The 26658-nt window shown below is 35.3% G+C and overlaps 2 protein-coding genes across 8 annotated transcripts in view; one reads left to right on the forward strand and one right to left on the reverse strand.

Annotated features, from left to right (window-relative positions):
• LOC111515309 (CD151 antigen) overlaps window positions 1-2035 on the forward strand; it is a 29865-nt gene extending 27830 nt beyond the window's left edge. For all 4 annotated transcript variants that reach the window (XM_074182471.1, XM_074182474.1, XM_074182472.1 and 1 more), the window contains exon 6: window positions 1-2035. In XM_074182471.1, the coding sequence (XP_074038572.1) occupies window positions 1-204 (204 nt within the window). In that variant the 3' untranslated portion in view covers window positions 205-2035.
• On the reverse strand, window positions 1608-25630 carry ArfGAP3 (ADP-ribosylation factor GTPase activating protein 3). Of its 4 annotated transcripts, XM_074182457.1 has the most exons (11): window positions 25474-25630; window positions 25022-25213; window positions 24828-24956; window positions 24327-24374; window positions 22504-22614; window positions 18348-18503; window positions 12548-12834; window positions 9141-9424; window positions 4531-4668; window positions 4130-4266; window positions 1608-4063 (listed from the first exon to the last, which is right to left on the reverse strand). In XM_074182457.1, exons 1-11 carry the CDS (start codon window positions 25543-25545, stop codon window positions 4046-4048), a joined length of 1572 nt encoding a protein of 523 aa, XP_074038558.1. In that variant the 5' UTR covers window positions 25546-25630; the 3' UTR covers window positions 1608-4045. The 4 variants fall into 4 exon arrangements, with proteins under 4 accessions (XP_074038558.1, XP_074038559.1, XP_074038560.1 ...); XM_074182458.1 differs by lacking the exon at window positions 24327-24374; XM_074182459.1 differs by lacking the exon at window positions 22504-22614.
• Window positions 25631-26658: the final 1028 nt, after the last annotated feature.

A 26658-nucleotide genomic window follows, 5' to 3' on the forward strand; every position in this document is an offset into this window, starting at 1 on the left:
GGTTGCATGGAAATAATCGTCCAGAAGATCCAGAGCAACTTCTGGCTAATCTGCGCTGTAACCTTGGGAGTAGGAGTAGTTCATGTCGTCGGAATCGTATTCAGCATCATGTTGTTTCTGAAATTGGAACGAAGAAAGTTGGACGGGAACTACAGTCCTAGAAATGGACAAGAAGCCTTGCTTCCGGAAAATAGGTATATGTAACAAAATGGGGTTTTTCGTGAGGTTTTTAACGCAAGATAATAATCACGCTAGTGACGACTGCACCATACTTCCACATTCTGTGTAATTTTTGTAAATAAACTCGATAACAATGAAACAAAGTTTCTCTCAATAATTCGATATCCCAGCGGTCCTGAAGAGTTTTTCAATATTTCATGAAGGAAAGAAACAAAACTTTTGTTACATTGTAACAAAAACTTCATCAGCAACTGAAGCAAAACTAGCATTCCATAGTAGTACCTATAGACTAGCAGAACCAATATGGAACCTCTAAAACTTCGAGAGGAGTGGAAACAAACAAGAATAAATCAAGGGCGACGACAACTCCCCTTAGGAAAACGCCATCTATGGGAGTGACACAGAACCACTTCCTCGAATATCAGACTTTGTATATAGACTCTATATTATACAAAGTCAAAGATAAATGACACTGATATTCAAGTGTTGAGTTCTCTGTCGCTCCCATTGATGACGTCTTCGCCAGCATTTGTGCCCACACCTCTTCACGGTGACAAGTCAGTCGATACTATTCACTGGATAGTACTATACTGGAGGAAGGTACATCGGGAAGAACAAGTTATCTTCAACTGCTAGGATAATCCGTGGACAAACATAGAAATATACCGGGGAGTTACCCTCGACAGGACACTAACATTCAGGTCTCATATCCCACAGTCGCTCGACACAACCTCTACTCCATCATCGGACTCAGGAGTAACATGCATCTCCAAGTGAAACGCTATCCTGTTCCCCATCATTCTGTATGCCTCCATTGTCTGGAGCCAGCGCGCAGAAACATACAGTCGTCAAATACAAACGTTTATGAACACCTGCTTATCTTCTGCTGAATATCTTCCCCACAGCGTCTGGATACTGCGTCTGAATGTCGCTGCGCACTGGCCCCAGGCAATACAGGCATACAGGATGATTGAGATTAGTACGGTCTTAAATAGCAGCAGTTTTACGCAAAGTCCCGTTGTTGCTTTTGCTACCTATAATTGGATGTAGGTTTTGTCGGGCTGATCTTGCCAGCCCTAATCTCTTCCATGTTTCTCGTTTGCATTATGCCAAATATGGGTGACATCCAATAGAAGGTTTATTGAGATGCTAAAGCCTTCCAAACATTTATGAATATGGTGGTTTACAGCTTTCTCCATGATTTTCAATATCACGTATAGCAAAATGACTGGTCTATAGTTATTTGGAAGATTTTTCTTGCCTTCTTCCAACAAGAAGAAAACACCCCTTCCTTTAAAGACAGATTCAAAGGTCTGGTGTTGGACCACATTTTCTTTGGACTCATTTCAAAAACCATGATAACTTTCCCTTTGTTCTGCTGCCATTTATTGTTTGTGAAAGTATAGAAGAAGAATCAAACAACTAGATAAAAAGAAAATATATAATTTACATGACATAAGTTGTCTAAATATCCAACATATCTTCATAGTTTTTAGATATTCTTACTTCTAGAGACGCAAGACCAACATCTGACCTTAACACTCCTTTATCTGTTTATAATTCTCCACCTGATGGACGGGAAAATATTTTTCAACAAGCATCATACAAGTCAAAATATCTTTATTGTACCTTATATCTCTGATCAAAGTTAAATCTCATAAAAACCGTTCAGCCTACGTTATTCGAAAATACAATTCAAATATGTGACTATTTAAACTAAATAATAATAAAAAATTTCGTTAAATATATTAGAATATAAAAAAAAACATTCCAGTTGAAACCAACTTTGGTCAAATAAAATGTCGCCCTAAACTAGTCTGAAAGCAGAGATATAAATTACAAACGAACAAACCCATGGGATATTATTTTCTGGTGAATGAAGAGAAAAATCACCGAGTCAAAAAATAGGAGGAACTTAAAATTCAAAGGGGATATGCATAGAAGTACATATTTCCCTCATTGTCATTCAATTGGCTTACACGAATTATTGATAGTTGATTCTGACGACAAAAGTCAGGTTATGGAAAGGGCTGTATGGTTTCACTTGGAAAACTGAACCCAAATTGTTCTATCAATCACAATATTTACTGAATAATGTACAAAACTTCACAGAACTGATATTTCAATGAAAACTTACACATAAAAATAGTTCGTTTCGGAGTTTCAAATTGTAGAAAATTTTTATCTGATAAACTGTCAACGTCTGCTCCAAGATTTCAACACCCTACGAATCACAAAGGTTCGCTTTCAACCGATTTCATTAAATGATATCCTTTTCCATTGTTAATGCACACAAAACCTCAATGCCATAACCTCACTCCTGTCATTCTGTGACCTCAAACTTTAGTGCATCATTGTGTAGCATTCAAGTACTGAGTGACCATTGTCCAATTTCTCAAATTGATATTATAAACTGTCATATCTTTTTTTCTCCAAGTGGAGATTGTTAAAATTTACTTTGTCTCCCGAACAGTGAACGTTTTGGCTAGATAGCCCCACTAGCTCAGGCCATTACATGTAAAGAGAAAAACGCAAATCCAAAAGTGAGGTTAACACCAAACGTTGATCCTGCTGCTCAAACATTGAGACGACCCTAAACTTTTATGCCTCCTACACAGTCAGAAAGCGTATCATGGAATTGTAAACAATCACTAACACAGTTATAACCTCACATAGATATGTAGGGGCACATAGACAGAAATAATATAGAGGAATCGCTTTTTGTTTATACAGAAGATGGAGAGTTTTGTATTTTTACATGGATTGTGGCAAGATAAATCAGATCGAAAATAACTGAAGCTGTAGTAGAGAGAAACACGGAGATGGAAATAAATATATGTTGCAAAAGTTCAACCTAGAAGCATAGCCACAGAGTGTATTGAAAGAGACATTACACGGTTCCTGGCTCAGTGTCTCTGACATATTTTTCCCCATTTCAACTATAACAATCATCTAAATATACTCAAATTATTTGGCAAGTCTCTTGTTCCAGATTTTCAAGAACTATCTGCAAAACAGACCCTTCGAGTCTGCCGAGTTAGATTCATACTCCTGTTACACTGATTTTTTGAGGTGAATATATCAAAAAACACTTTTGCTTATCATAATCACTTGAAAAGATAATAATAATATTTCTACTGCAATATGATCATCAACGGGCACAGCAAAAATATTAAAAATCAAGAAGTATTCTAGTAAGTTTCTAGTTTTGATTATTGAGAATGCAATATTTATCCTCACAAAAAAGCCTTTCATGGTTGTTTTCACTCTAAAAAAAGCTTTTAAGGTTATGTTTTTCCTCTCAAAAGAGCCATTCGTGGTTTTTTTTCCTCTAAAACGAACTTTTGAGGTTAGGTTTTCCCTCTCAAAAGAGCTTCTTGAGGTTATAAAAATTAATTTTCTTTTCATGACCAATATATCAACACATACTCCTCCTCTCCAAACGTAAAAAACCCACATCGACCCACGAAATACGAAACTCTCAACATCAAAATATTTACATCAACAAACTACTGGCATTGAAACAACGCGAGCTCCCTCAAAATCCGATCCCAAACTTTGGCGAGCCAATACCGATCCCGAAAGAGCTCGACTACTGCGGCAACAAACGCGTCCTGGGAATGCCTCGAGGTCCCGATCTGAGACCAGTTTCGATCTCCACGTACACGAACGCGTCAAGTTCCACATAACTATTCTACAATTGCTCCTTAAGAGATAACGAGATAGTCCTAGTTGTCAAGGCACTCAGTTTCAATAAACTGTTTATCAAAACCGAATTTCGTCGACGAACGGCTCAATTGAAGCGACAAGTTCACGATGTGTGCAGATGCGTCAACCTTTCCAACTCGTCGTCTAAACTTAAATGTTAGTAGTTCATCCGGTCCTACAAAGCAACAAATATATTAATAAATGAAGCGAACAACAAAATCTTGAGGAAATATCAAATTACCTGTATCCCTGATGCTACGGCATCGGCGATTGAACCGAGCCTGTCGGCTACTTTGGTGACGCCATGCATGATGCTCTCTTTAACGTCTTCCAGATCGTATGCCGGCATATTGTAACTAGACCGAGTGGGGGCTGGATCTACAAAATAACCATGAACTTACGTCACGTAGTACAAAGGAATTTGTGAAAGTTTCAATTCAGTATATGTTGGGCAAACCGGTAAGGCTGTAAAACTCGTTTCAAGGAACACACCACACATATTCAATTTGGAACATTAAAAAAGTCAAAATGATGTTCATCAGCGTTCAAAGAGAACTCTTCCATCAATAATAGTTAATTGGAGTTTCAAGTCACTATATTTCAAAAAAAAGTTATTTCAGCTCATTGCTTTGTTGAACTCACCTCTCCTAGTCGGTTCTCTTAAGAAATATTGGTCGGAAGAAATGGACTTGGCGTTGCCGAATTTCTTTTGAGCATCATCTGAATTTAAACCCGTTTCCACTTGGTTGACCGGAGTGGCCTGTTTCCTCCGTTCCCTTTCTGCAAAATCAAGTTTATACTCATTATAGCAGAGAAGCAATACTCATCTCCCAAGTTGTCCTATTTTTTCAATGTCCCCCATAGAAAATATATAAATTACAGGTCCGTATTTAAAAATTCAAAGATGGGGGTGGCCCAAGTAAGATGAAACCCTGTATAAAAGATTCATTGATATATTCTGAGAGCCCACATCAAGTGCCAATAGCAAAATGTGGACAGATTTTCAATAAGTCTGCGAATAAAGAAGATATAGGCAAAAAAATTATTTGGGATTTTCTGGTTTTTCCTGTATATTTCCAGAACCGAAACAGCTATATTCGATTTCTTTACATTATAGAATAATAATAATAATAATAATAATAATAATAATAATAATAATACAAAAACGTACAAAAACGAATTTGAATAGCCCTGTATTTACATAGTTTAATAATGTAATAAGTTATCTATAAATTTGTAATTTTTTTGTATATTAGACTTGTCTACTAAATAAATGAATAAACAACATTACTTAAAACATTTGAGCGGTTGAATTTCGTTTCAACATTCTTTTTTATGGATTATTTAAATAATGTAAATATGCCCAACAACTTTCATTTTAAAGACCCAAATTTATTAGCGCTGAAAGACATCTTGCAAGAAAATATAAACAAAAATGCAACAGGCATTGACGAAATTTCAGTAAAAATTTTAAATAACCTTCCCGATTCCGCTTTGAGTACACTAGTGATGGCTATAAATAATAATAATAATAACAGGTCTTTATTCATCGTAATAAAAATAAACAGTAGAAAGATATGATGAAACATAATATGATGAATGGGCGAGGTTCAGCTATTATAGCTGCTTTCAAACCTAACCTTTCAAACTATAAAAGAATGCATGGTATCGTAAATAAATAATAAATTATTATAAAATAAAATAACTATAAAATAACACAAAATGATAAAATCGCGATATGGTAAAACAACATCTGGGAAATCGAAACCTATTTGATAAGCATGAGGACAGTATTGTGGTAACTTATTGACTCGTTGACATTAGAGCTTTGAGTCTTTTTTTAAAGTTCTTGAGAGGTAACTGTTTGAAGTCTACAGGTATGGTGTTATACAATTTAGCTGCCATGTATGAGAAACTACGTGTAAAAATAGCCGAATTATGATTGGATATAAACAAGAGGTGTTGATTGCGACTGTTATTGTTGAAAGATAGTGAAATGAGTTCATCACGCAGATAGGGTGGAGTTCCGGTTTGAAATATTTTATGAGTGAACGTGAGAAGGTGCAGTTCTCTCAGGGCATTAAGTTTCAGCCAACCTGAATTCTCAAAGGATGAGCTTATGTGATCGTATTTACGGATTCTATACGAAAATCGAATACAACTATTTTGTATTTTCTGAAGACGCCGATCATCAGTTTGTAGTAAAGCTGGTCCGTAAATGCTATCACAGTAGGCCAGTCTTGAGAGTATCAGAGACTCACAGAGGCTGAGTTTCAAGTTTTTAGACATTACAAGTCTGTTAGGATATAACTGCCTCAAAATATTGAAAGAAGACTTGCATACGTAATTAACATGTTTTGTGAATCTAAGTTCGGTGTCAAGCCATAAACCTAAATTTTTACTTGCCTCTACAAAAGGGATAGCGTGATTATCGATGTGAATAGATAGAGATTCACGCACCGTACTTCTTCTATTTTTTGGTCCGAAAAGCATCACTTGCGATTTATTTGGATTGAGTTTTGAATTGTGTGCACAGGATATATCAAATAGCGATTTAAGATTTCTATTGATGAGTTTTTCGACCTCTTTAGTTTCATGAAAACTGAAAGACGTATATAGTTGGGTATCATCGGCGTAGTGGTGAATTTTGCATGTCTGTATGTATTTATGGAAATCACTTATGTAGAGAGCAAAAAGAAGTGGTCCCAACACTGAACCTTGTGGTACTCCATATCTCCTGACCAATGAAGTAGATTGTTCACCATCCAGTATGACATTTTGAGTCCGTTCTGATAAATATGTGTCTAAAAGAGTTACTGCGCTGCGAGAAAAACCAAAAAACTGAAGTTTTTTACACAAGATAAAAGAATCTACGGTGTCAAATGCCTTGCTGTTATCAAGCAAAATGAGACAAGTGAATTTTTTCCCATCGCATGACTTGAAAATATCATCAGTGATAAGGGTCAGTGCTGTTGTACTAAATTGTGGGCGAAACCCCGATTGCACGTCAGAAATGAGATTGGAAATTTGATCCTTCGTTATCATTTCCAGTGCTTTCGACATAGTAGGAAGTAGGCTGATGGGTCGAAAATCAGACAATTCGGTGGGATTGCTACATTTTGCTAGAGGGGTAACTCTGGCATGTTTCCATATAGATGGAAATCGACTTGTTGTGATAATGGAATTGAAAATAAATCCTTTTCCCTTGGAAATTTCCCTGCATGTCTAAAAACAGCTCTTTAATGCAGAAGATACAAATAACCCATCTCTATGCTCTCAACACTCTCAAAAATCATAGAAAAAAAATAAATATAGTTTAAAAAAACTAAAGTTAAAAATATTTTTTTCAATAAGTTTAAAACAATAACGATCAAAAAATACTACTAATATTGTGAAAAAAGCCTGGGCGCTAGGTATAAAAAAAATATGGCACAACGCGCCAACGCTTTTTTCACAATAATAATAGTATTTTTCGAGCGTTACTGTTTCAAGCTTATTTCAAAAAACATATTAACTTTTTAGTTTGACGTTCTTCAAAAGCATGTTTTTTAGTTTTTTTAAACTATATTTATTTTCAACTTTTTAGTTCGATGTTCTTTGAAAGCGTGTTCTTTAGTTTCTTAAACTATATTTATTTTTTATTTTCAAGTTTCATCTATCATATAAAAATGTTGGTTGGTTGATAAGTGATAAATATCTACATCGCTCAAGCGATCGTGATGAAACTTGACATGTATAAGTGAATTTTCATAGAGGAGGTTTTTAGGCTATCAATTTTTCTGTAACTCGCCACTAGATGCCGCTGTAGAACAATTTTTTGAAAGCAGTGTTCTGTAACGCTGCGCACGCCTAAGTTCATTGATTCTGATTCTGTCAAAACATTAGAACAGCAGCGATACAGCAACATAGTATTAGAATGCTATAAAAGAGTATTTTAAACTATATTTATTATTTTGATTTTCTTTTGAACAACCTATCAAGGAGGTTATGTACAGCGCCATCTGCCCGAGAATAGATCAAGCAATAATGCCGATAATTCTGTCAATACAGATCCCGAGCTTGAGAGTTACAAACAAACATACATACATATAGGAGAAGCTAATATAAAGCATGTAAAAATGGTGAAAAAAAGGGTATTAACCTTTCTTTATGAATACAATATATTAACCAACCGTCAATTTGGCTTTCAGAAGGCAAAAGGTAAAAATTATGCAATCTTTTCCTTTCTTGAACATGTCTACACACATCTCAACAATGGTGAGGTCGTAGCTGCAGTATTCTGCGGTTTCTCCAAAGCTTTTGATTGTGTAAATCATGAACTTCCTTTGCAAAAGTTGAACTACTACGGCTTTAGAAGAGTGTGTAATGACTAGTTCAGGTCTTACTCAAGTGATAGAAAACAGTGAGTGAGATTAAACGAAAAACTATCACACACTAAGGATATCTTATGGGGCGTTCCACAAGGATCAGTAATGGGGCCGATTATTTTCCTTATTTATGTAAATGACCTTGTTACTCTGTCAATTCAAGGAATTTTTACGATCTTTGCGGATGACATCACTTTGGCATGGAAAAAATACTTCTAATATTAAAGAAACTATCTCTAGTGATTTAGAAGTTGTGAAAAAATGGTGTGACGCAAATTATTCGTGCTTTGGCTCACCTTCAACTGTAATATTAACAATTTATACTTGAATGGACAAATTCTTGAGAATAAAAACAGATCCAAATTCCTGAGAATCTTCATGGATAACAAATTGAAATTTGATCAACATATTTCAGCTTTGAATAAAAAATTGGCATCAGGATGTTATGCACTTCAAATAGTTTCAAATGAACTGAGTTCAACCACAACAAAAATGGTATACCCGGCAAGTAATACAAAATAAAATACATCTTCCTGTTCCAAAAATAAGTCAGACAAAGTATTCTTTGATTTATGAAAGTAAAAAGCTGTATATTCACATACCTTACGAAACTAGGAAGGGAAAAAAGCTATAAAAAGTTCAGAAATCTTGTTAAAGATGCCCTTGCAACAAGTGTACTACAATCTTGATGAATATTACAATGGAACTTTGCTGTCATTTAATACAGTTGTTTTTGTTGTTAAATTTTATTTTTCATTGTTATATTTCATCTATTAGATATGTAAACTTAGTTTTGCTCAAATTGCTTATATTTGGAGCGCTGTAGATTATATTCGTTTGGAAAAACCACCTCCACCCAACAACCCCAAAAATTGACAAACTTACCGGTCGAGTTTTCATTCTTGGGCTTTTCCGGTGGATCGTCGACAATGACCCAGCTATCCTTGCTGCTCGACTTGGGTTTGGCGTCAAGCGAGAGCTTGCTCGAGCCGAACAAGCTGTTCGTGTTCCTGTTCATGCTGAATGAACTGTCAAAAGAGTAATCATCGAAGAAATTGTCATTATCGGAAAGACGAAGCTTCCCCAGAGAAGAGAGAGTGCTTGAAGGAGATTGGACGTTTTCCTGCTCAATAGTCTGCATGTCACTGAGAGCAGAATGGCTGATACCACTGCAAACACGATATTATTTATAATAGATACGTTGTAAACTCACACGTGGGGCAAAGAATCTTTACGGATACGTCTTCAATACCTGACGTTATAAAAAACACACACACAGTATTATTTTTTCTACCAGTGAAGAACAAAACATTAAAACAGCAAAGGAGATCTTATTTGGGTTGTAGCTTGGACTTGGTGAATCCAAAAGAAATGGCGTACATTGTAATAATATGTTATTTCTAAAAACTTATTAAGGAAACTAACACAAAGGAAGGAAACTAACACATCTTAACAACAATAACATTGAGTTAGTAGATGATTTGTCATAGAATTGCATAAAGAAATAGTTGATATTAATGAGTAAATGGGCTGTTCAGCTTCGAGGACGAAATCCCATGCTTTTTCTTATGAAGGACAATCTGGGCATTTTCGGACGTCCAAGCATGACCTTGCGGAACACTCAACTCAAAGTAAGTGCTACTTGTGTGAGAGAGGGATGAATTGCGATAGGTGTGTATTTCGAGAAGACGACAACGTCAGTGTGGTGTAGGTAAGAAACAAACATGGCGCCTAAAGGGCGCTAAGCCGTATCTTTGTTATTAATAGTCGCATCCTATCGTGCATCACATCAAATGAAAGGGAAACGGATGCTCAATTCATTGACAAAAATACAAACATGACGGCACGCCAAAGACACCAAGCCATACCTCCAGTAATAGTAGATGAACAATGTATGTACGAGCACATTTCCAGGTCGTGCGTCGCTGGTAAGTGTTTCAGAGATAAACTAGTGAGTGGAAGAGAGAAACGTGTGACGTCATCGACGCAGGATAGAACGAGTATCGTGCGATTCAAGCGTGGAACTCGGCCCCCTTAGTACTCCACCTCTCACCTATCGGCCCCTTTTGGGACTCCGTCTCACCCTTCGGCCCCCTTGTCTCGTTCCAGTCACGTGATTCTAATTAAAAAAAGTTTATATTTATGAGAATCGAACCCGAGTCGTCCGCGCGGTAGACATTGTCCTTAGCCTCTACACCAACGTAAGATATTGAAAGTAACTGCGAATGTTGGGTATTTATAGCGTAAGTTTTGTCGGGACCGAAATTGACTCATTTTACATACCTGACCGCATTTTTTTTATTTCCGTAGAATGTAATCGTCATTATCATGTTGAAGATAGGAAAATATACTTAGGTTTGGAGAAGAATTAATATTTCATATAAAGTTGTGTATGTGTGTGTAAGAGCGAGAGACACGTGTGACGTAATCGAGGCAAAGAGAGGTGGAGATGGTATCGATGTTTTACGTTCCTAGCGCAAGCAGGTGTTGCCGGTTGTAAAATAAATCGTTGTTTATTGGGCAATGTAGTGTTGCCGGTTTCAAAATGAAACATCAAGGGTTAGGAATACGACTGTGTACGGGATGTCTCAAAATACATCATTAGAGAAAAAATATGGCGTCGAAGTGTACAGGGTGCGTCAAAATATATCATTTAAGAAAAAACATGTCGGTTTAACAGAAGTCTAGCGTACTTGGGTGTAACTATTGACAGCAACTTGAAATTCAAGGAACATGCTAATCAAGTTATCAAAACAATAGCTTACAAAATCAACTATTTAAGATGTTCCCCCATATATGAGCCAGTGGTCTAAATTATTAGTCTACAACTCCATAATCCTTCCACATTTGAATTATTGATCTACCATTCTGTTCTTTCTCAATCAGAATGAAATAAACCGACTACAAAAGATGCATAATCGTGCTATGTGAATAATCTTACAATGTTCGAGGATAACACCCATAGCAAATATGTTGCAAACCCTTCAATGGCTACCAGTGAAGAAACTCTTCGAGTACCAAACGCTAATTTTCATTTTTAAAATCAAAATTAGATATTCACCTGTATATCTACTGAATTAATTAACTTATGTGGCTGAAATACATGGGCATAATACCAGAAACAGAAACAATATAAAAGTTGAAAAATATTTAAAAAATAGTACACGTAATTCTTTATTTCATAAAGGAGTAGATTGTTTTGATGACCTCCCTCAAGAAATTGAAGATAGTGGTTCGATAAATATATTCAAAAGACGATTGAAGGATTTCTTAATAAAAATATAGAATATTCCTATGTATGACTTTCTTATGTAACTTTTTATTTAAACATTTGTATTTTCAATCAGAATGTTTGTATTTTTTCATATTGATATTATTTTATTTATAATATGACAATGTATTTACTATTGTAATTGAATTAGTTTTTCAACTAAATCACGTGTATCACATCAAATAAAAGGGAGAGGGTTGCTGAATTCACCGACAATGAAAAAACAAAGATGGCGGCATGCCGCCATGTTTATTGTTCTTCAACTCCACACAGACGTCATCGCCTTCTCGATACACACACATATTGCAGTTTGTCCCACTCTTACACACGTAACCCCTATCTCTAGTTGGTTGTTCCGCAAAGTTCCGCTCGGAGGTCGTCCGAAAATGACCAGAATGAAGCTTCATGAGAAAACGAATGGGATTTTGTCCCCGAACCGGCACAGCTCCTTTACTTGAACGATAATTATCGTTGAATCAACGTGAAAAATATTCAGTTTTGAGAAGAGGAATTGATTTAGTTTCAGAAACTTCAGAATTGCAGCGTCTTCTTTGGTTACTATCTCCAAACGTTTCAACTGCAACTGCGGCAATCATCTTCAGTCGCGTGGTCGAAGTATTCTTCTTGAACTGAAACTCAGTTTTAGTTGATACGTCAAGAAGTTGAAACGTTTGGAGATTATATCAAAAGACCACCTCAAAACCCGGAAACCAACCAAAACATTGACGCTAGCCGAGAAAGCTTATATTCCTTTATTACAAATAAGCATGCAAATCTTCAACTTCTTTCACAATATTAATTTATTTCTGAATGTAAACATTGAAATGTTAACTCGACATCCTCAAGCAGTGTCTCTGAGAGTGGAATGCCATCATCTACTGGATCTTTCAATCAATGGGCCGTGGGTTGAAAAGAAAGGAATTCAACTGGTCGTTCCATGACAATGTCGACTTTTTCAGTTGCACAAATCTATGACGAACTCATAAAGCCCCATATACCCTACTAGACAACTCATACTCACCCCCTGGTGCTGATCCCCATCCCGAGACGCTCCATCTGGTCGGCCTTGGCGGGATTCTGCTTGCGTGCCTGCTCGTTGCGCTTCTGTTGCTGGTCGCCGAGCTCCTTGTAAGCCAACCTGACGGCAGCTTCGCGCTCCTCCTCTTGCTTGCTCGTCAACGCGGCCATCTTGAGACTCTCTTCGGCAGCCCGCATGCGCGACTCTTCGGCCAATTCCGCTTCGCGTTCCAGTTGGGCGAAGTTCGTTTTCACTTTTGTGGCGCCGAGGCCGGACTTTTTCGCGCCCAGCTGAAAATAGGCAGATGGGAGAGATCAACCGAAAGAAAAAAAAATGTGGCGTCGTTTCCTGAGCTTGTTTTGAGATTTCCTAACTGAGAAGTTAGCGTATTGTAACAAATTAAAGAATTCACTGTCTTAAACAAATTTATTTCTAACAATATTTCATTGAACACGAACTAATTTATTTACAACACTTAGCAACTAACGCTTAATTTATCTCCACTATTTGAATTCCTTGTTTAGCCGCTCGATTCGCTTTCTGAACTCAACTGCCCTCTTGGGTCGAGAAGCCGGCTGCCTTATATATCGGCAACGATCGTTCTAGAATTCTGTAGTCGTTTCGGTACTCAACTAGAGTTTTACCGGCGGTTGCAGGAACAACAACACACAATTAGTATTAATTTAATTACGAAAATTCACAAACTGACAGCGACATACCAATTTAATTGTCACTATCGCTAGTAGCGACCTACTAGATAGATTAGTTTCGCATTTTCGCATTTATGACGATGTATCTCTGTACTTATTCGTAAAATGATTTTTTGCTGCGAACTGGTTTATTTTGGGCAAAAACCCAAGAGACATTTTTGTTTAGAATGAAACCGGCTATCAGATATACATTTTTAAATGGTAAACAAATAAGACAAAAAGTTACATTGGAAATAAATTTTAGGGGTTGCGTTTTCCACCCCTTACAATCATGGGGTAAACCAAATAAATTACTGGCTAAGATCCTATCCTATCTTTTTTTCGATGAGGAATCACCTCCTTGAATGTTTTACACTTATTCAGTTACACCCTGTATAGTACTAGAAATTTAACACATTCCCTGTTTGTTATAAGATTAGGGAAGGGGGATCATTACATTATCTTTCACATTCTCTATAAATACCGTATTTTTCAAACTTAACGCCCTGTATCTCAGAAACTCCGGACATATGTTCATAAGAACTTTTTTCTTAAAACGACCTAACGAATCACCCTCTAAAGTTTCCTACCGTAGCTAGAAAACAACCTGCATATAAAAAGAATTGGGCCGGCAGATATTTTGATTATACAGGGTGTTTGGTAGCTGGGTGGAAACCTTTAAGGGGGTGATACACTAACCCATGTAGAACATATTCATACAAACATTTTTATTTTCTAGCGCGTTTTTGATTTTTAAGGGAACTTTTACGATTTTTAGTACAAAAACCCAAAATTGGTCAATTAAATGCTAATAACTTCGAATCTTAACAGAAATGACCGGTTTTTTAAATTTATTTTAGTAGTCTTATGTGTCCCCAATCGTACTAAAGTAGTTTGAAGCACCATTGTGTCCAAAAAAGTTATGTACAGAGCATTTAAACTTTACAAAAAAAGAAAGAAAATAAAAAATCTGACCTTTGATGCCAATTAAAAAAATAAATAAAATGCATACAGGTGTTCAGACACCTTTAAAAACATGCTTAGTTATTGCTCTTTCGTTTAAGGTATCATTTACCTAGCTAAGTCTTAAACTTTTTTAATTAGGGTACCTGAACCAGTTAAAGGCCGTAAATATGGATATTTGAAAAATAAAAAAAAAAGTAATTTAAATGAAATTCAGCTCAAAAAGCTTTAAACGAAAATCCTAAAGCAATATGCGATATTATTTTTAGACTTACATGGAATAATAAGAAACTTAGCCCAACTTGAAAGAAGAGAAAACTGAACAAAGGCCGGTGCCGGTGGCATTTTACAACAAAGAATTTCACCTGAAGCTAGTCATTAATTAGAATGCATTCTGTTGTTATGATTTAGACCTTATGCTAGGACCATAAACTTGCTTTTGAGTTCATCAATTTTTAGGTACCTGAGTTGAGTAATCATCTTGGACCCCTCGCCGGGTCGGTTTGGTTGGCGAAACAAGTTCTCTAGTCACTGCTTTGCCCTTTCGAGTTGCGAGTAGACGTTGGTTTTGTGTTCCCCATTTTTGTAATTCACCGTGTTCAGTTGTAGCCTTTCGCTCCTGCAGGTGTTGTTTATTTTAGACTATCGAACTTTTTGTTGTGTGTGCTGCCATGGCTGAGTTTACGAGTCATGAACAAGCCGATATCATTTTTATGTATGGCAGAGCTGATAGTAACGCATCTCTGGCACGACGTTTGTACCAAGAACGTTACCCGAACCGCAGGTAAATTAATTTCTAATTGTAGCGGTAGTTAAATTTTGCCATTTTGCGGTTCTGCCGTTTTTTGCTAAACGCAGATATTGACGACGCGTGATTCTTAAAGTCCATCCTCTGGACTGACGAATCGAAGTTCTCCAGGGAAGGAATTACTAATTTCCACAACGTTCATGAATGGGCTGATAAGGACAGCAATCCAAATTGGAAAAAACAGGTAAATAAATGATTTTTATTATTATTATTTTATTACCCATGTTCAACACGTGTTTAATTACCTAAATTAACTAATTTTATTGCATTTTTGTTTCAGATTTCTTTCCAAAGACAATTTTCAATAAATGTGTGGGCTGGGGTCATCGGACGCACATTGGTTGGCCCACACATTTTGCCTGACAATTTGAATGGACAAAATTACCTCGAAGTCATGATAAACGACTTGCCAATGTTATTCTATGATGCCGAAGTGCCAATATTGGACACGGACAGGCCGATCACATTTCAGCAAGATGGATGCCCAGCACATTGGGCTGTAAGCGTCCGCGAACACCTGAACCGCTGTTTTCCTGGCAACTGGATTGGGAGAGACGGACCCATCCCCTGGCCTGCCAGATCGCCCGACCTGACTCCGTTGGATTTTTTTGTATGGGGTCGGGTGAAAGAACTCGTATACACAACAGAAATCACCACGAGAAAAGAATTACTTCAGCGAATAGAGGCAGCGTTCGAAATTTTGAAACAGGAAATGCAAATGAAAGTAACCACAACTGAAGTACGAAATCGTTGTAGAAAGTGTATACGCAATGGTGGAGGACATTTTGAACACCATCAATAAATTTTTAGAGTACAGAAAATTTCTTTCTTTAATTCCACAAAAATCCATATTTACGACCTTTAACTGGTTCAGGTACCCTAATTAAAAAAGTTCAAGACTTAGCTATAGTCCGTTCATAATTTGTCGATAGCACAAAATGAGGGCCCAAGTCATAAAACGGTCGTAAAACTCGTAAAATCATAGGCGGAGGTTCCTGAGGTGTTTATTCATTAAATTCATTAATAAAGCTTCAGTTTATATTCGAAACTTGGCTTGAAAGGGTGAAGTTGTTACGAACGAAAATAATTTTTGGTTTAGTACATTTTTTAATCGCATTTAATTTACGGCTCGTTGGTGTTTCGGCGTCTACGGCAGTAATTAACGTCTCTAATATTTATTTTGCGAATTTTGTGCAGTGCGTGAGTAACTTTTTTTCATATTCCTACAAACATATACGTACCTTTCGTTCCTGCTTGTTTTGTTTGATTGCTTGCGATGGCTTCGTCATCATCATCAACATCATCAAGTTTTACACCGGTACTGTTGCGTACAGTCAGTAAGTCTGTCTATTCACCAAGATAGAAGACTACTGTTTTGAACGTTCACGATGCTCTGGTTTCTCAGAATCCCACAAACACTGTTCAGAACATAATCAAGAGTTGTGCCAACATGACGGGCGTAGGGGATTCAACAATATATAGGTTCCTATCAGAAAGAAAAAAAAAAGGTATAGCTAACCCAAATACAAACGAATACTTAAAGAGGGGGAGAAAACCTATTGAAATTGATGAATTTGCCAAAAATGGTATTCGAAGGAAAATTCACGAATTTTTTTACAAAAAAGAAATACCCAACTTAAACAAAATTTCACAAGAAGTTAGAGACGACCCGGATTTGCCTCATGTCGGACGAACCAAATTGTGGCAAGTTTTAAAAGAATTAAATATCCGGTGGGAGAAATCAGACCGAAAATCACTTTTGATTGACCGGGAAGAGATAATATGTTGGAGAAGAAAGTATCTAAGATCTATACGAAAATTTCGGGCTGAAGGAAGGCCAATTTACTATCAGGACGAAACGTGGGTAAACGCAGGTCATACTCTGGCAGTGAAAAAGGATTTGCTAAGCATGGTTTGTTGGAATTTGAATCCAAAAGCACAAAAGACTATTATGAGGAGATGACAGCTGATGTTTTCGAAGAGTATTTTGAGCAGATGATTGAACATATACCACCAAACTCAATTATAGTATTAGATAATGCACCTTATCATTCACGACTAGTTGAAAGACTTCCAACGACTGCGTGGAAGAAACATGATATCATTGACTGGCTGCGGAATAAGTCCCTGCCTTACGAAGATGGAATGGTTAAAGCAGAACTTTTAAAAATTGCCCGGCAACACAAATCTAAGTTCAAGAAATACGTAGTTGACAAAATGGCGGAAAGACGAAACATCACAGTCCTTAGACTTCCACCCTACCACTGCGAATTAAATCCAATTGAACTCATTTGGGCACAAATGAAAAGCTATGTGGCTAGAAAAAATACGTCATATAAAATACAAGCTGTACGTGAATTGATGCGACTGTAGAGACACAACCGCTAATTATTAACCTGCAAGACGACTCGGATTCCGAAGAAGATCCTGTTTATTTTGAATTTGAATAGTGTTGTGAGTAATCGTAGTTTATATCATTTAAAAATAGGTATTAATTAAATAAATGTATCTTTTACAAATTGCAAGTAACTTATTATTTTTGAATAAAATAAAGAAATTTTTTAAAAATAAAAATACAATTTACAGTACCTACAGTTTAAGAATATTAATATATTTATTTATTTAAAGTAACTAATGTTTTAATCATATACTCTACGACACTGGTCACTCATTTCCACTCAAAATACCTACATAATCGGATTAAAAGTTTTATAGCTGTATTGTATTTCTTCAGATACAAGGTGGGTTAGTCGAAAACATCTTAAACTGCCAGTTTTAGTTTGGTTTTTGTTATTATATCATATTAGCTGTACTCTCTGTATTTCAGTTCTCTAATGAGGGTCAAACTTGCAGTGAGCTATCAACAAATTATGAACGGACTATAGGTAAATGATACCTCAAGCGAAAGAGCAATAACTAAGCATGTTTTTAAAGGTGTCTGAACACCTGTATGTATTTTATTTATTTTTTTAATTGGCATCAAAGGTCAGATTTTTTATTTTCTTTCTTTTTTTGTAAAGTTTAAATGCTCTGTACATAACTTTTTTGAACACAATGGTGCTTCAAACTACTTTAGTACGATTGGGGACACATAAGACTACTAAAATAAATTAAAAAAACCGGACATTTCTGTTGAGATTCGAAGTTATTAGCATTTAATTGACCAATTTTGGGTTTTTGTACTAAAAATCGTAAAAGTTCCCTTAAAAATCAAAAAAGCGCTAGAAAATAAAAATGTTTGTATGAATATGTTCTACATGGGCTAGTGTATCACCCCCTTAAAGGTTTGCACCCAGCTACCAAACACCCTGTATAAATAAGAAAATTGTTTGCAGTTACTTACACTAGATTTTTTGGCAGCTGGTTTCCTTGAGGCAATAGCAGATTTCCGAGGTTCCGCATGAACATTATTGGCAAGCAAAAAGTCTACCTTTGGCCCCTCTTCGGGATTCTTAATGGATTCCGGAACTATTTTTGATTCTTCTGTAACTTCCTTTTGCTTCAAAAATGAAATATAGTTAATGAATGACTTACGTAACATTACACTATTAGATTTTGAACATAACATTATTTAAAATGTTTTCAAAATAACAGAAGATCAACTAAGGAATTTCAGAATTTAGTGAAAATAATGTTAACCGAGAGTCTCAACTGTGAACTACTAGGAGAATTGAATAATGATAATAATAACTGTAGTTTATTGAACAAAATCAAAATTTTGCTCAACTTGCCATTGACCGAAGTTTTTATTTCAATAAAATCAGTAGACACAGCATAAGTCAATACTAATTTACCCTAGAAATGTACTGATTCAAACAATGGTTAGATTTTCAAATACAAATACATTAATGTTTCATAGTTGACAAATTACAGTTGAACATTACATAAAGTAGAGTTTTTTTTTTAATATTCATGATGAAAGGCATTTAAATATCTATTTTTATTAAAAATGTTCATGACACATCTAAGATATTAATTTCGATATTAAAGTATGTTTATTCTCGACTTCATATGACTATGACTATGATTATATTTATATTTTTTATGTTTATAATTATATTCATTTCTATATTTATGTATTTATAATTACATTTTGATTTATATTTGTTTGTAGATATATTACTTATACAGGCTGATTCACGGTGGATGGCACATTAGACGTTTCTGGTGAACCAGACAACGGATCACTTTGAAAATTTAATGGAGGGCATATTCGGACATTCTCTAGCCAACTAAAATATTTTCGACAATGCGGTGTTGCCGCTTCTATTAGAAAGCAGTAGCAACTTTGATTTTTCAAATGGAACACTCTGTATATAATATTATTTTTGGAATCTCCAACAATTGCCCGACAACTTTTCTTGATATTTCCCTATACCTATCTGTTACCGTTTTCGAAATAAAAATTAATTTCAATTTTTTTCTTCGAAAATCATGACTTCTAAAAATGCCGATATCTTTTAGTTAAGAAGTACTATGATATCGAAATTTGGTTTGGAGTTAGGTGATACTTGGACACTTCCCACACGTCAGCCTAATCTCCGTTACTTCAATACAGGGTGGTAAAAAAATACAGTTTTTTCGTTTGCTTGAGAAAGTTGCTGAAATTTGATTATTTTAAATGGAACACCCTGTATATTATTGAAAATTCGGAAAGCTGCTGAAATTTGCTTTCTTTCTATGCATATCATACCTATACCTAACTAGTCAAGTTTCGGACTTATGAACATTTATTTGTGAAAATGTCCCTTCAGAATGGTATTTCCATTCGGTATTTGGTAAGCAGGCCATGATTACTATTTGACAGTAGCGTTGTGACATTCTCCTAATAATATCGACATTTTCGTCACTTCAGAAGTTGCAAATACCTTCAAAACGATGGAACAAAACTATTCAAACGAAGTTCTTATGAATTTGTTTATTATTTTTGGACAGTGTGACAAAATTATCAGCAGAACATGTAGAAAGTTCAATGAAATGTATCCGAATCTACCGCCAATGAACCTCAAGAAATTTATACGAATTCAGAACAATTTCAATGCATTTGGATCAACTTTAAAAGCACCAAGAAACTTGCCTCGACCCGTAACTTTCGAAGACAACCAGATTAATGTCTTAGCATATTTTCACGCATTTCCCGAGTCATCGATAAGAAGTGCTGAAGAAGATTTGGGTATAAAATATTCATCGGTTCAAAGAATCTTGCGAAGACATAAAATGCATGATTATAAATTCACCAAAATTCAAGCAATGAAGCCTCAAGATCCTCAACAGAGAGTAGAATTTTGTGAAATGTTGTTGACACCCATTCAAGAAGATCCACTTTTTTTAAATAAAATTATTTGGACTGATGAATCGAAATTTTCGAGAGAAGGGATTTTCAATAGAAAAAATCGTCATTATTGGTCCAGTGAAAATCCTCACGTCACAAAAGAAGCCGGATTTCAAGAAAAATTTAGTTTTAATGTCTTCTGCATGTTGATGGACAACAAATTGAGGTACGTGATATACGAGGAGTCATTAACATCCAGAAGCTACCTGAATATTTTGGAGAATACTGTAGACAGTTTCGTGGATAATCTGCCACTCGAAGATTATCGAAACTGTTGGTACCAACTAGACGGAGCTCCTGCACATTGCACAAGAGAAGTGAGCGCAGAACTGGATGGACTATTTGACGATCGGTGGATGAGGCGCTTGGGACCATGGAATTGGCCAGCGAGATCACCCGATCTTAATCCATTAGATTTTTATTTGTGGGGAATGTTTAAAGAAAAAGTTTACAAAATACCCGTGCGTTCGAGAGATGAATCGTTAGAAAGGATTGCCCAAACATTTGAAGATTTGGATCCCAATGAAATCAGATCTGCCACCACAAAAGCAGTCAACACCCGCATTTTAAAGTGCTTGGAAGTGAACGGCCAGCGATTCGAACATATTTTGAAATATTCCACATGATTGTTTTACTGTTTTATAATTATTCATATCAATATTTCCAATTTCAAGTTTCTTGGTGCTTTTTTAAAGTTTATCCAAACATATTGAAATTGTTCTGAATTCGTATAAATTTCTTGAGGTTCATTGGCGGTAGATTCGGATACATTTCATTGAACTTTCTACATGTTCTGCTGATAATTTTGTCACACTGTCCAAAAATAATAAACAAATTCATAAGAACTTCGTTTGAATAGTTTTGTTCCATCGTTTTGAAGGTATTTGCAACTTCTGAAGTGACGAAAATGTCAATATTAGGAGAATGTCACAACGCTACTGTCAAATAGTAATCATGGCCTGCTTATCAAATACCGAATGGAAATACCATTCTGAAGGGACATTTTCACAAATAAATGTTCATAAGTCCGAAACTTGACTAGTTAGGTATAGGTATGATATACATAGAAAGAAAGCAAATTTCAGCAGCTTTCCGAATTTTCAATAATATACAGGGTGTTCCATTTAAAATAATCAAATTTCAGCAACTTTTTCAAGCAAACGAAAAAACTATATTTTTTTACCACCCTGTATTGAAGTAACGGAGATTAGGCTGACGTGTGGGAAGTGTCCAAGTATCACCTAACTCCAAACCAAATTTCGATATCATAGTACTTCTTAACTAAAAGATATCGCCATTTTTAGAAGTCATGATTTTCGAAGAAAAAAATTGAAATTAATTTTTATTTCGAAAACGGTAACAGATAGGTATAGGGAAATATCAAGAAAAGTTGTCGGACAATTATTGGAGATTCCAAAAATAATATTATATACAGAGTGTTCCATTTGAAAAATCAAAGTTGCTACTGCTTTCTAATAGAAGCGGCAACACCGCATTGTCGAAACTATTTTAGTTGGCTAGAGAATGTCCGAATATGCCCTCCATTAAATTTTCAAAGTGATCCATTGTCTGGTTCACCAGAAACGTCTAATGTGCCATCCACCGTGAATCAGCCTGTATATTTATTCTATATAACATGCTTTGTCAATAAGATTTATTCTTGGGACAATAAAGCATTAAAAAAAACAAGTTTCAACTTAGTCAGCAGTTGAACGAATAGTGGCGTTACTGTCTCAAGTAAGAAATGACTGAACTTCTGAACTTCTTAACAACTATATTATTGCCTGGTAGATCTACATAATGCCTTCTGCTCTGATATCTCCAAAATATCAGACTGATGTAATGCAAATTTATTAGCTTTTGATGTCTCAAAAACCAAAGTTTTATCCTTCAATTGCCTTTTTGATAATATTCCTTTAGCTTTGAATTCGAACGTGATTGATTATTAATTGATAATATTCAATGTCTTTCTTTCAAACAAAAACTTTCTTCAGGATGTTATGCTGTGAAACTAACATGCAATTTTCAATAGAACTAAAACAATATCAAATCAATGGGTTAACTTCACATTTGATCACATGACAAAGACCTTATATCTTCAGTGGGTACCATCACCATCACTAAGACGACGTAACAACATCAAAAAAAAAAAACTCAAACCACATACAACTACTGTCGACTGGCGTGTCACTTCCGGGCTGGTAAAACTCTCGTGTTCCGAAAAAAAATCTGTTTCCTGCTCCTGAGGTTTCTCCATTGTTTGCGGATGGACATGCAACTGAGAAATGAGGCTGTTAGAGGGACATTAGTTACATACAGGGTCGATCTGAATTAGTGGCCGAATCGACAAGGAGGAACCCTTCGAGAGGCTCGGTATTGCTGAATTTATTTTTGAGACATTTATGACAATAGTACAATAGAATATATGAGGAAGATATGAAAGATCAGTATAAAATTTAAAAAACAGTACATGTTTTATATAATTTTCATATTTTAATTTATGGCATGTCTTATATCATGTGAATGATCGAAAAGACGAATAAATTTATTATTATTATTATTATTATTCTATGGGATTACTAGAAAACTTACACCGTTTAGACAAGAAGTGGTGCTGTGAATTTGAAAAAAAAACTTTTCACCTTTCGTTTCTCTATCTTCATACAAAAATTGTGGCAAACTTCCAAATGGAAAGAAGAAAGCATTTGAGTTCAAAAAAACTTCTGTATGAACATGGAGCGACTTTTACCTCGGAATTTCAAGCTGTAATTTCGAGTTAAAAGTCGTAATTTAGAGGTTAAAGTCGTAATTTAGAGATTAATGTCGAAATTTTTAAATTAAAGTCGAAATTTTAAATTGAAGTCGAAATTTCCTGTTTTAGGTCGAAATTTTGAGATTGAAGTCTGAATTTTAAGATCAAAATTGAAATTTCGACTTTCAAGTCATGATTCAGAAATAAAAGTCGAATTTTCCAAGAAACAAATAATGAAAAACTGTGGTTCTTCTTTCCCTCCGTAAATTACGACTTTAAACTCGAATTTTCGCCTTAAAACTCAAAATTTCGACTTTAAACTCAAAATGTTGACTTTGAATCCGAAATTACGACTGTATACTCGTAATTACGACTTTCATTTCGAAATTTCGACTTTCAACTCTACGTCTCAAATCTCGAAATCTACACATTAAATTTGAATATACGACTTTTAGGTCTGAATTACGACTTTTAGGTCTAAATTACGACTTTTAAATCTAAATTACGACTCTAAACTAAAAATTTCGACTTTAAACTCAAAATTTAGACCTTCAATCTGAAATTACGACTATCACACTCGAAATTTCATCTTTTTTTTCGAAATTTCTAGTTCAAACTCGAAATTACGATTTCAATAACGAAATAACGATTTTAATCAGGAAATTATGACTTCAATTTCGAAATCTCGGCAATAAATTTCAAATTAAGATTTTTAAACCTGAATTACGACTTTGAACTCAAAATTTTAAAATTAATATTCACTATACAGAGAAAAATGAACTTTCGACAGTCACGTCAGAGAATTTTCAAGGCGAACAATATCCTGCCAGTATATGTAATTTATATGTATGACAGTGTAGTATAACTTTTTGAAAATAAAAAAAATTCATGTCTATTCCAATTCATAAATTAACAGTGTCGGAGAAACGTTTGTCCATTGCATGTATAACATTTTTCAATAAATTACCGTAGAGACTCAAAATTTCATTGTGACTGAAAGTATTAAAAAAGGATTTCAAAAAGTTACAATCTGATTCGCTTCAGGAATACCTGAATAGTTCTTAAAACTTTCATGTTCAATTAGTATTCCTCCAATAATTCGTAATGTGACTTCGACCAATAATCTGTTCCTGCATAATTCACACCTTGAAGTTATTCAATGTAGAAGAAAGCATAAAACGTGGTTAATCAAAAATGAATGTGAAAGCTAACTAAAGGCGAGGCAGTTCTGTGGCTACCTTTTGGTTTTCCTTCAAGAAGAATCCACTGTAGTTCGTGGAAATCGACTAGAAACAAAACAATCTTTGAAACTAGAATGGGTGGCAAACAGATATACAGGGTGCTCTACAAATGTAATATACTGAATGGAAATTGTGGAAAATAGGTGATGGAGTGAATTTTCTTACTTTTGAAATATTTTGTCTACCGTTTGATGCGGTAAAAAATAGTTATATAGCAATTGTAGTCTCTGACTACATCTCAACATATAGATATCACTATCTCTAGCATTAATGAAAATGATAACTATTGTGTTACACTTGTGGATAACTTGATATTTTATTCACCTCCACCATAAAAAAATACTTTTGCATATAAATTAGTTGCTGAGAGTAGCATTTGAAAACGCATGTATTGATACTAGAATTTTAAACGGGGGACCACCCTGCAATCTGAAGAAGTATTTGATACGGAGCAAAAGTAAGACATAGACACTTTAATAATAGGTTTTTGCAACTTACATCTGTATGAGTTTTGAGGGACTGAGCCGCAGCCTGACTCAATTTCTCCCTGTACAGTTGAGCCGCTCTTGAATTGTATTTTTTCTGCGAATCATTAGTATTACAATTGTGCTGGCTGAAGAATTGCAACTAAAAAGAAAATGAGTGAAATTATAACCCCCAGAATTTCATGTACTACATCTAAGCTCGCTTACGGCATTGCTGTTTCCTCCTAACTGCATCTGCCTTAACTGCATCCAGGTCCAATTCGTGTCCAGCTGGGTTGACCTTACAAACGTTAAATGCACTCCAAGGCTTCTGTGAACAGCAGAGCAATCGATACAAATGAAAACTCCATATGTAACGCTGGACCAGGTTGGATTTTTGGCGTTGCAATCGAAACATACCTGTAACGAGGTCAAAAAAGGCTAGGAACAAGGTCGAAACAAGTTTAAAACAAGTACAAGCAATATTGCACTAGAATTTAAATCGTCAAAAAGGGCCAAGAGATGGTACTACTTAATAGTATTGATTCACACAAAACAGATTTCAATAACAATGAGGGTTTTCGAAAGAAACACTTGGGAAACTAATTATTTTGCAGACACGTCATTCCCTTGAGCAAAAGCCTGTCCCCTAAAAATTCTCCATTACTTTTACTACATACTTTATTAGATGCTATCGATCTAAGCTTGTGAAATACGGCTTCTATGTTTTCTTTTGTGGGTTGCGAATTCATTTTGCAAATTTTATATAGGAATTAATAAAAAATACAACTCGACAGATACACAATTTGACAACCAGACAGAACTGACACAGGACACTAAAGGATTAAAACCATAGACATGATAATATGGACTGACAGTGGACTTTTACGTAATTTGGTGTTCTATGTATGGTACATTTGACGTGGCCTGTAGGAGTCAATTGATTTTAATAAAAACAATATTTCTGAAGAATGCGTGTTTTATTGTCGAATAAATGAAAATACACAGCAGTATACACAACAAATCTTCTGCCAGAAGAGTCTAAATATATAGTCAACGGCTTCAAGAGCCTAAACCATATCTACTGCCTGTGATAGTTTTGTTCGAGACAATGAATAGATGAAAAGACCACTGTCAAGCTCTCAGTCAATTTCCAATATACCCTTTTTAAAATAAGCCGTCTTGTATTGATAACAGAGTTCAATAAAAAGTCGAACAGTTACTCATGATCCTCAAGTAATGAGTCAGTCCTTTGATAATAGCTTACCAATTCCATCACAAGGTTCGTTTGAAAGTAGTTGTTTCAAGAGAACTTTTTTGCCAAGTTTGAATTTGAAAGTATCGTCTATGCATGATCTATACATTAAGAAGTAGAAAACCAATACATGTTTCACAAAAATGCAGTGTATCATTGTTCATTTATAAGTTCATAGGAGTAGATATACCTACTTTTCATCACCCGTTACAGCGCTTTTCACGGATTTTTCAGTTGCAATGGTAATTTTTTTCAGCAATTTCTTACACCAATAAACGATGGTACTTTATTTTCGGAGTTTTTGGGAAAAAAAGTTTTTGACTTTAAACTTCTTCATCTTCATACAAAAAATGTGGGAAACCTCCAAAGGAAAGAAGAAAGCAATCAATTCAGAAGTAAACTCTTCAGAATGATGTTTAGATCATTCATAGAAACTACTTTCATACGTAAACTGGAAGAAAAAAAGCCCTTCCAAAACAACTACTTCCTTATGATCATTTCCCAAAAACTAATCTCTCCTGAAAATATACTCCTTTCAATGTTTGGTTAAGTTAGGTTAGGTCAAAAGTGAGTAAGCCTATTCGACCCTTCCCCGCAAACCGCAAGGGTT

Source organism: Leptinotarsa decemlineata, unplaced genomic scaffold, assembly GCF_025532065.1.
Source record: "Leptinotarsa decemlineata unplaced genomic scaffold, Ldec_3_MD MMD2_tig00026328_RagTag_RagTag, whole genome shotgun sequence".
In the NCBI taxonomy this organism is placed as follows: Eukaryota; Metazoa; Arthropoda; class Insecta; order Coleoptera; family Chrysomelidae; genus Leptinotarsa; species Leptinotarsa decemlineata.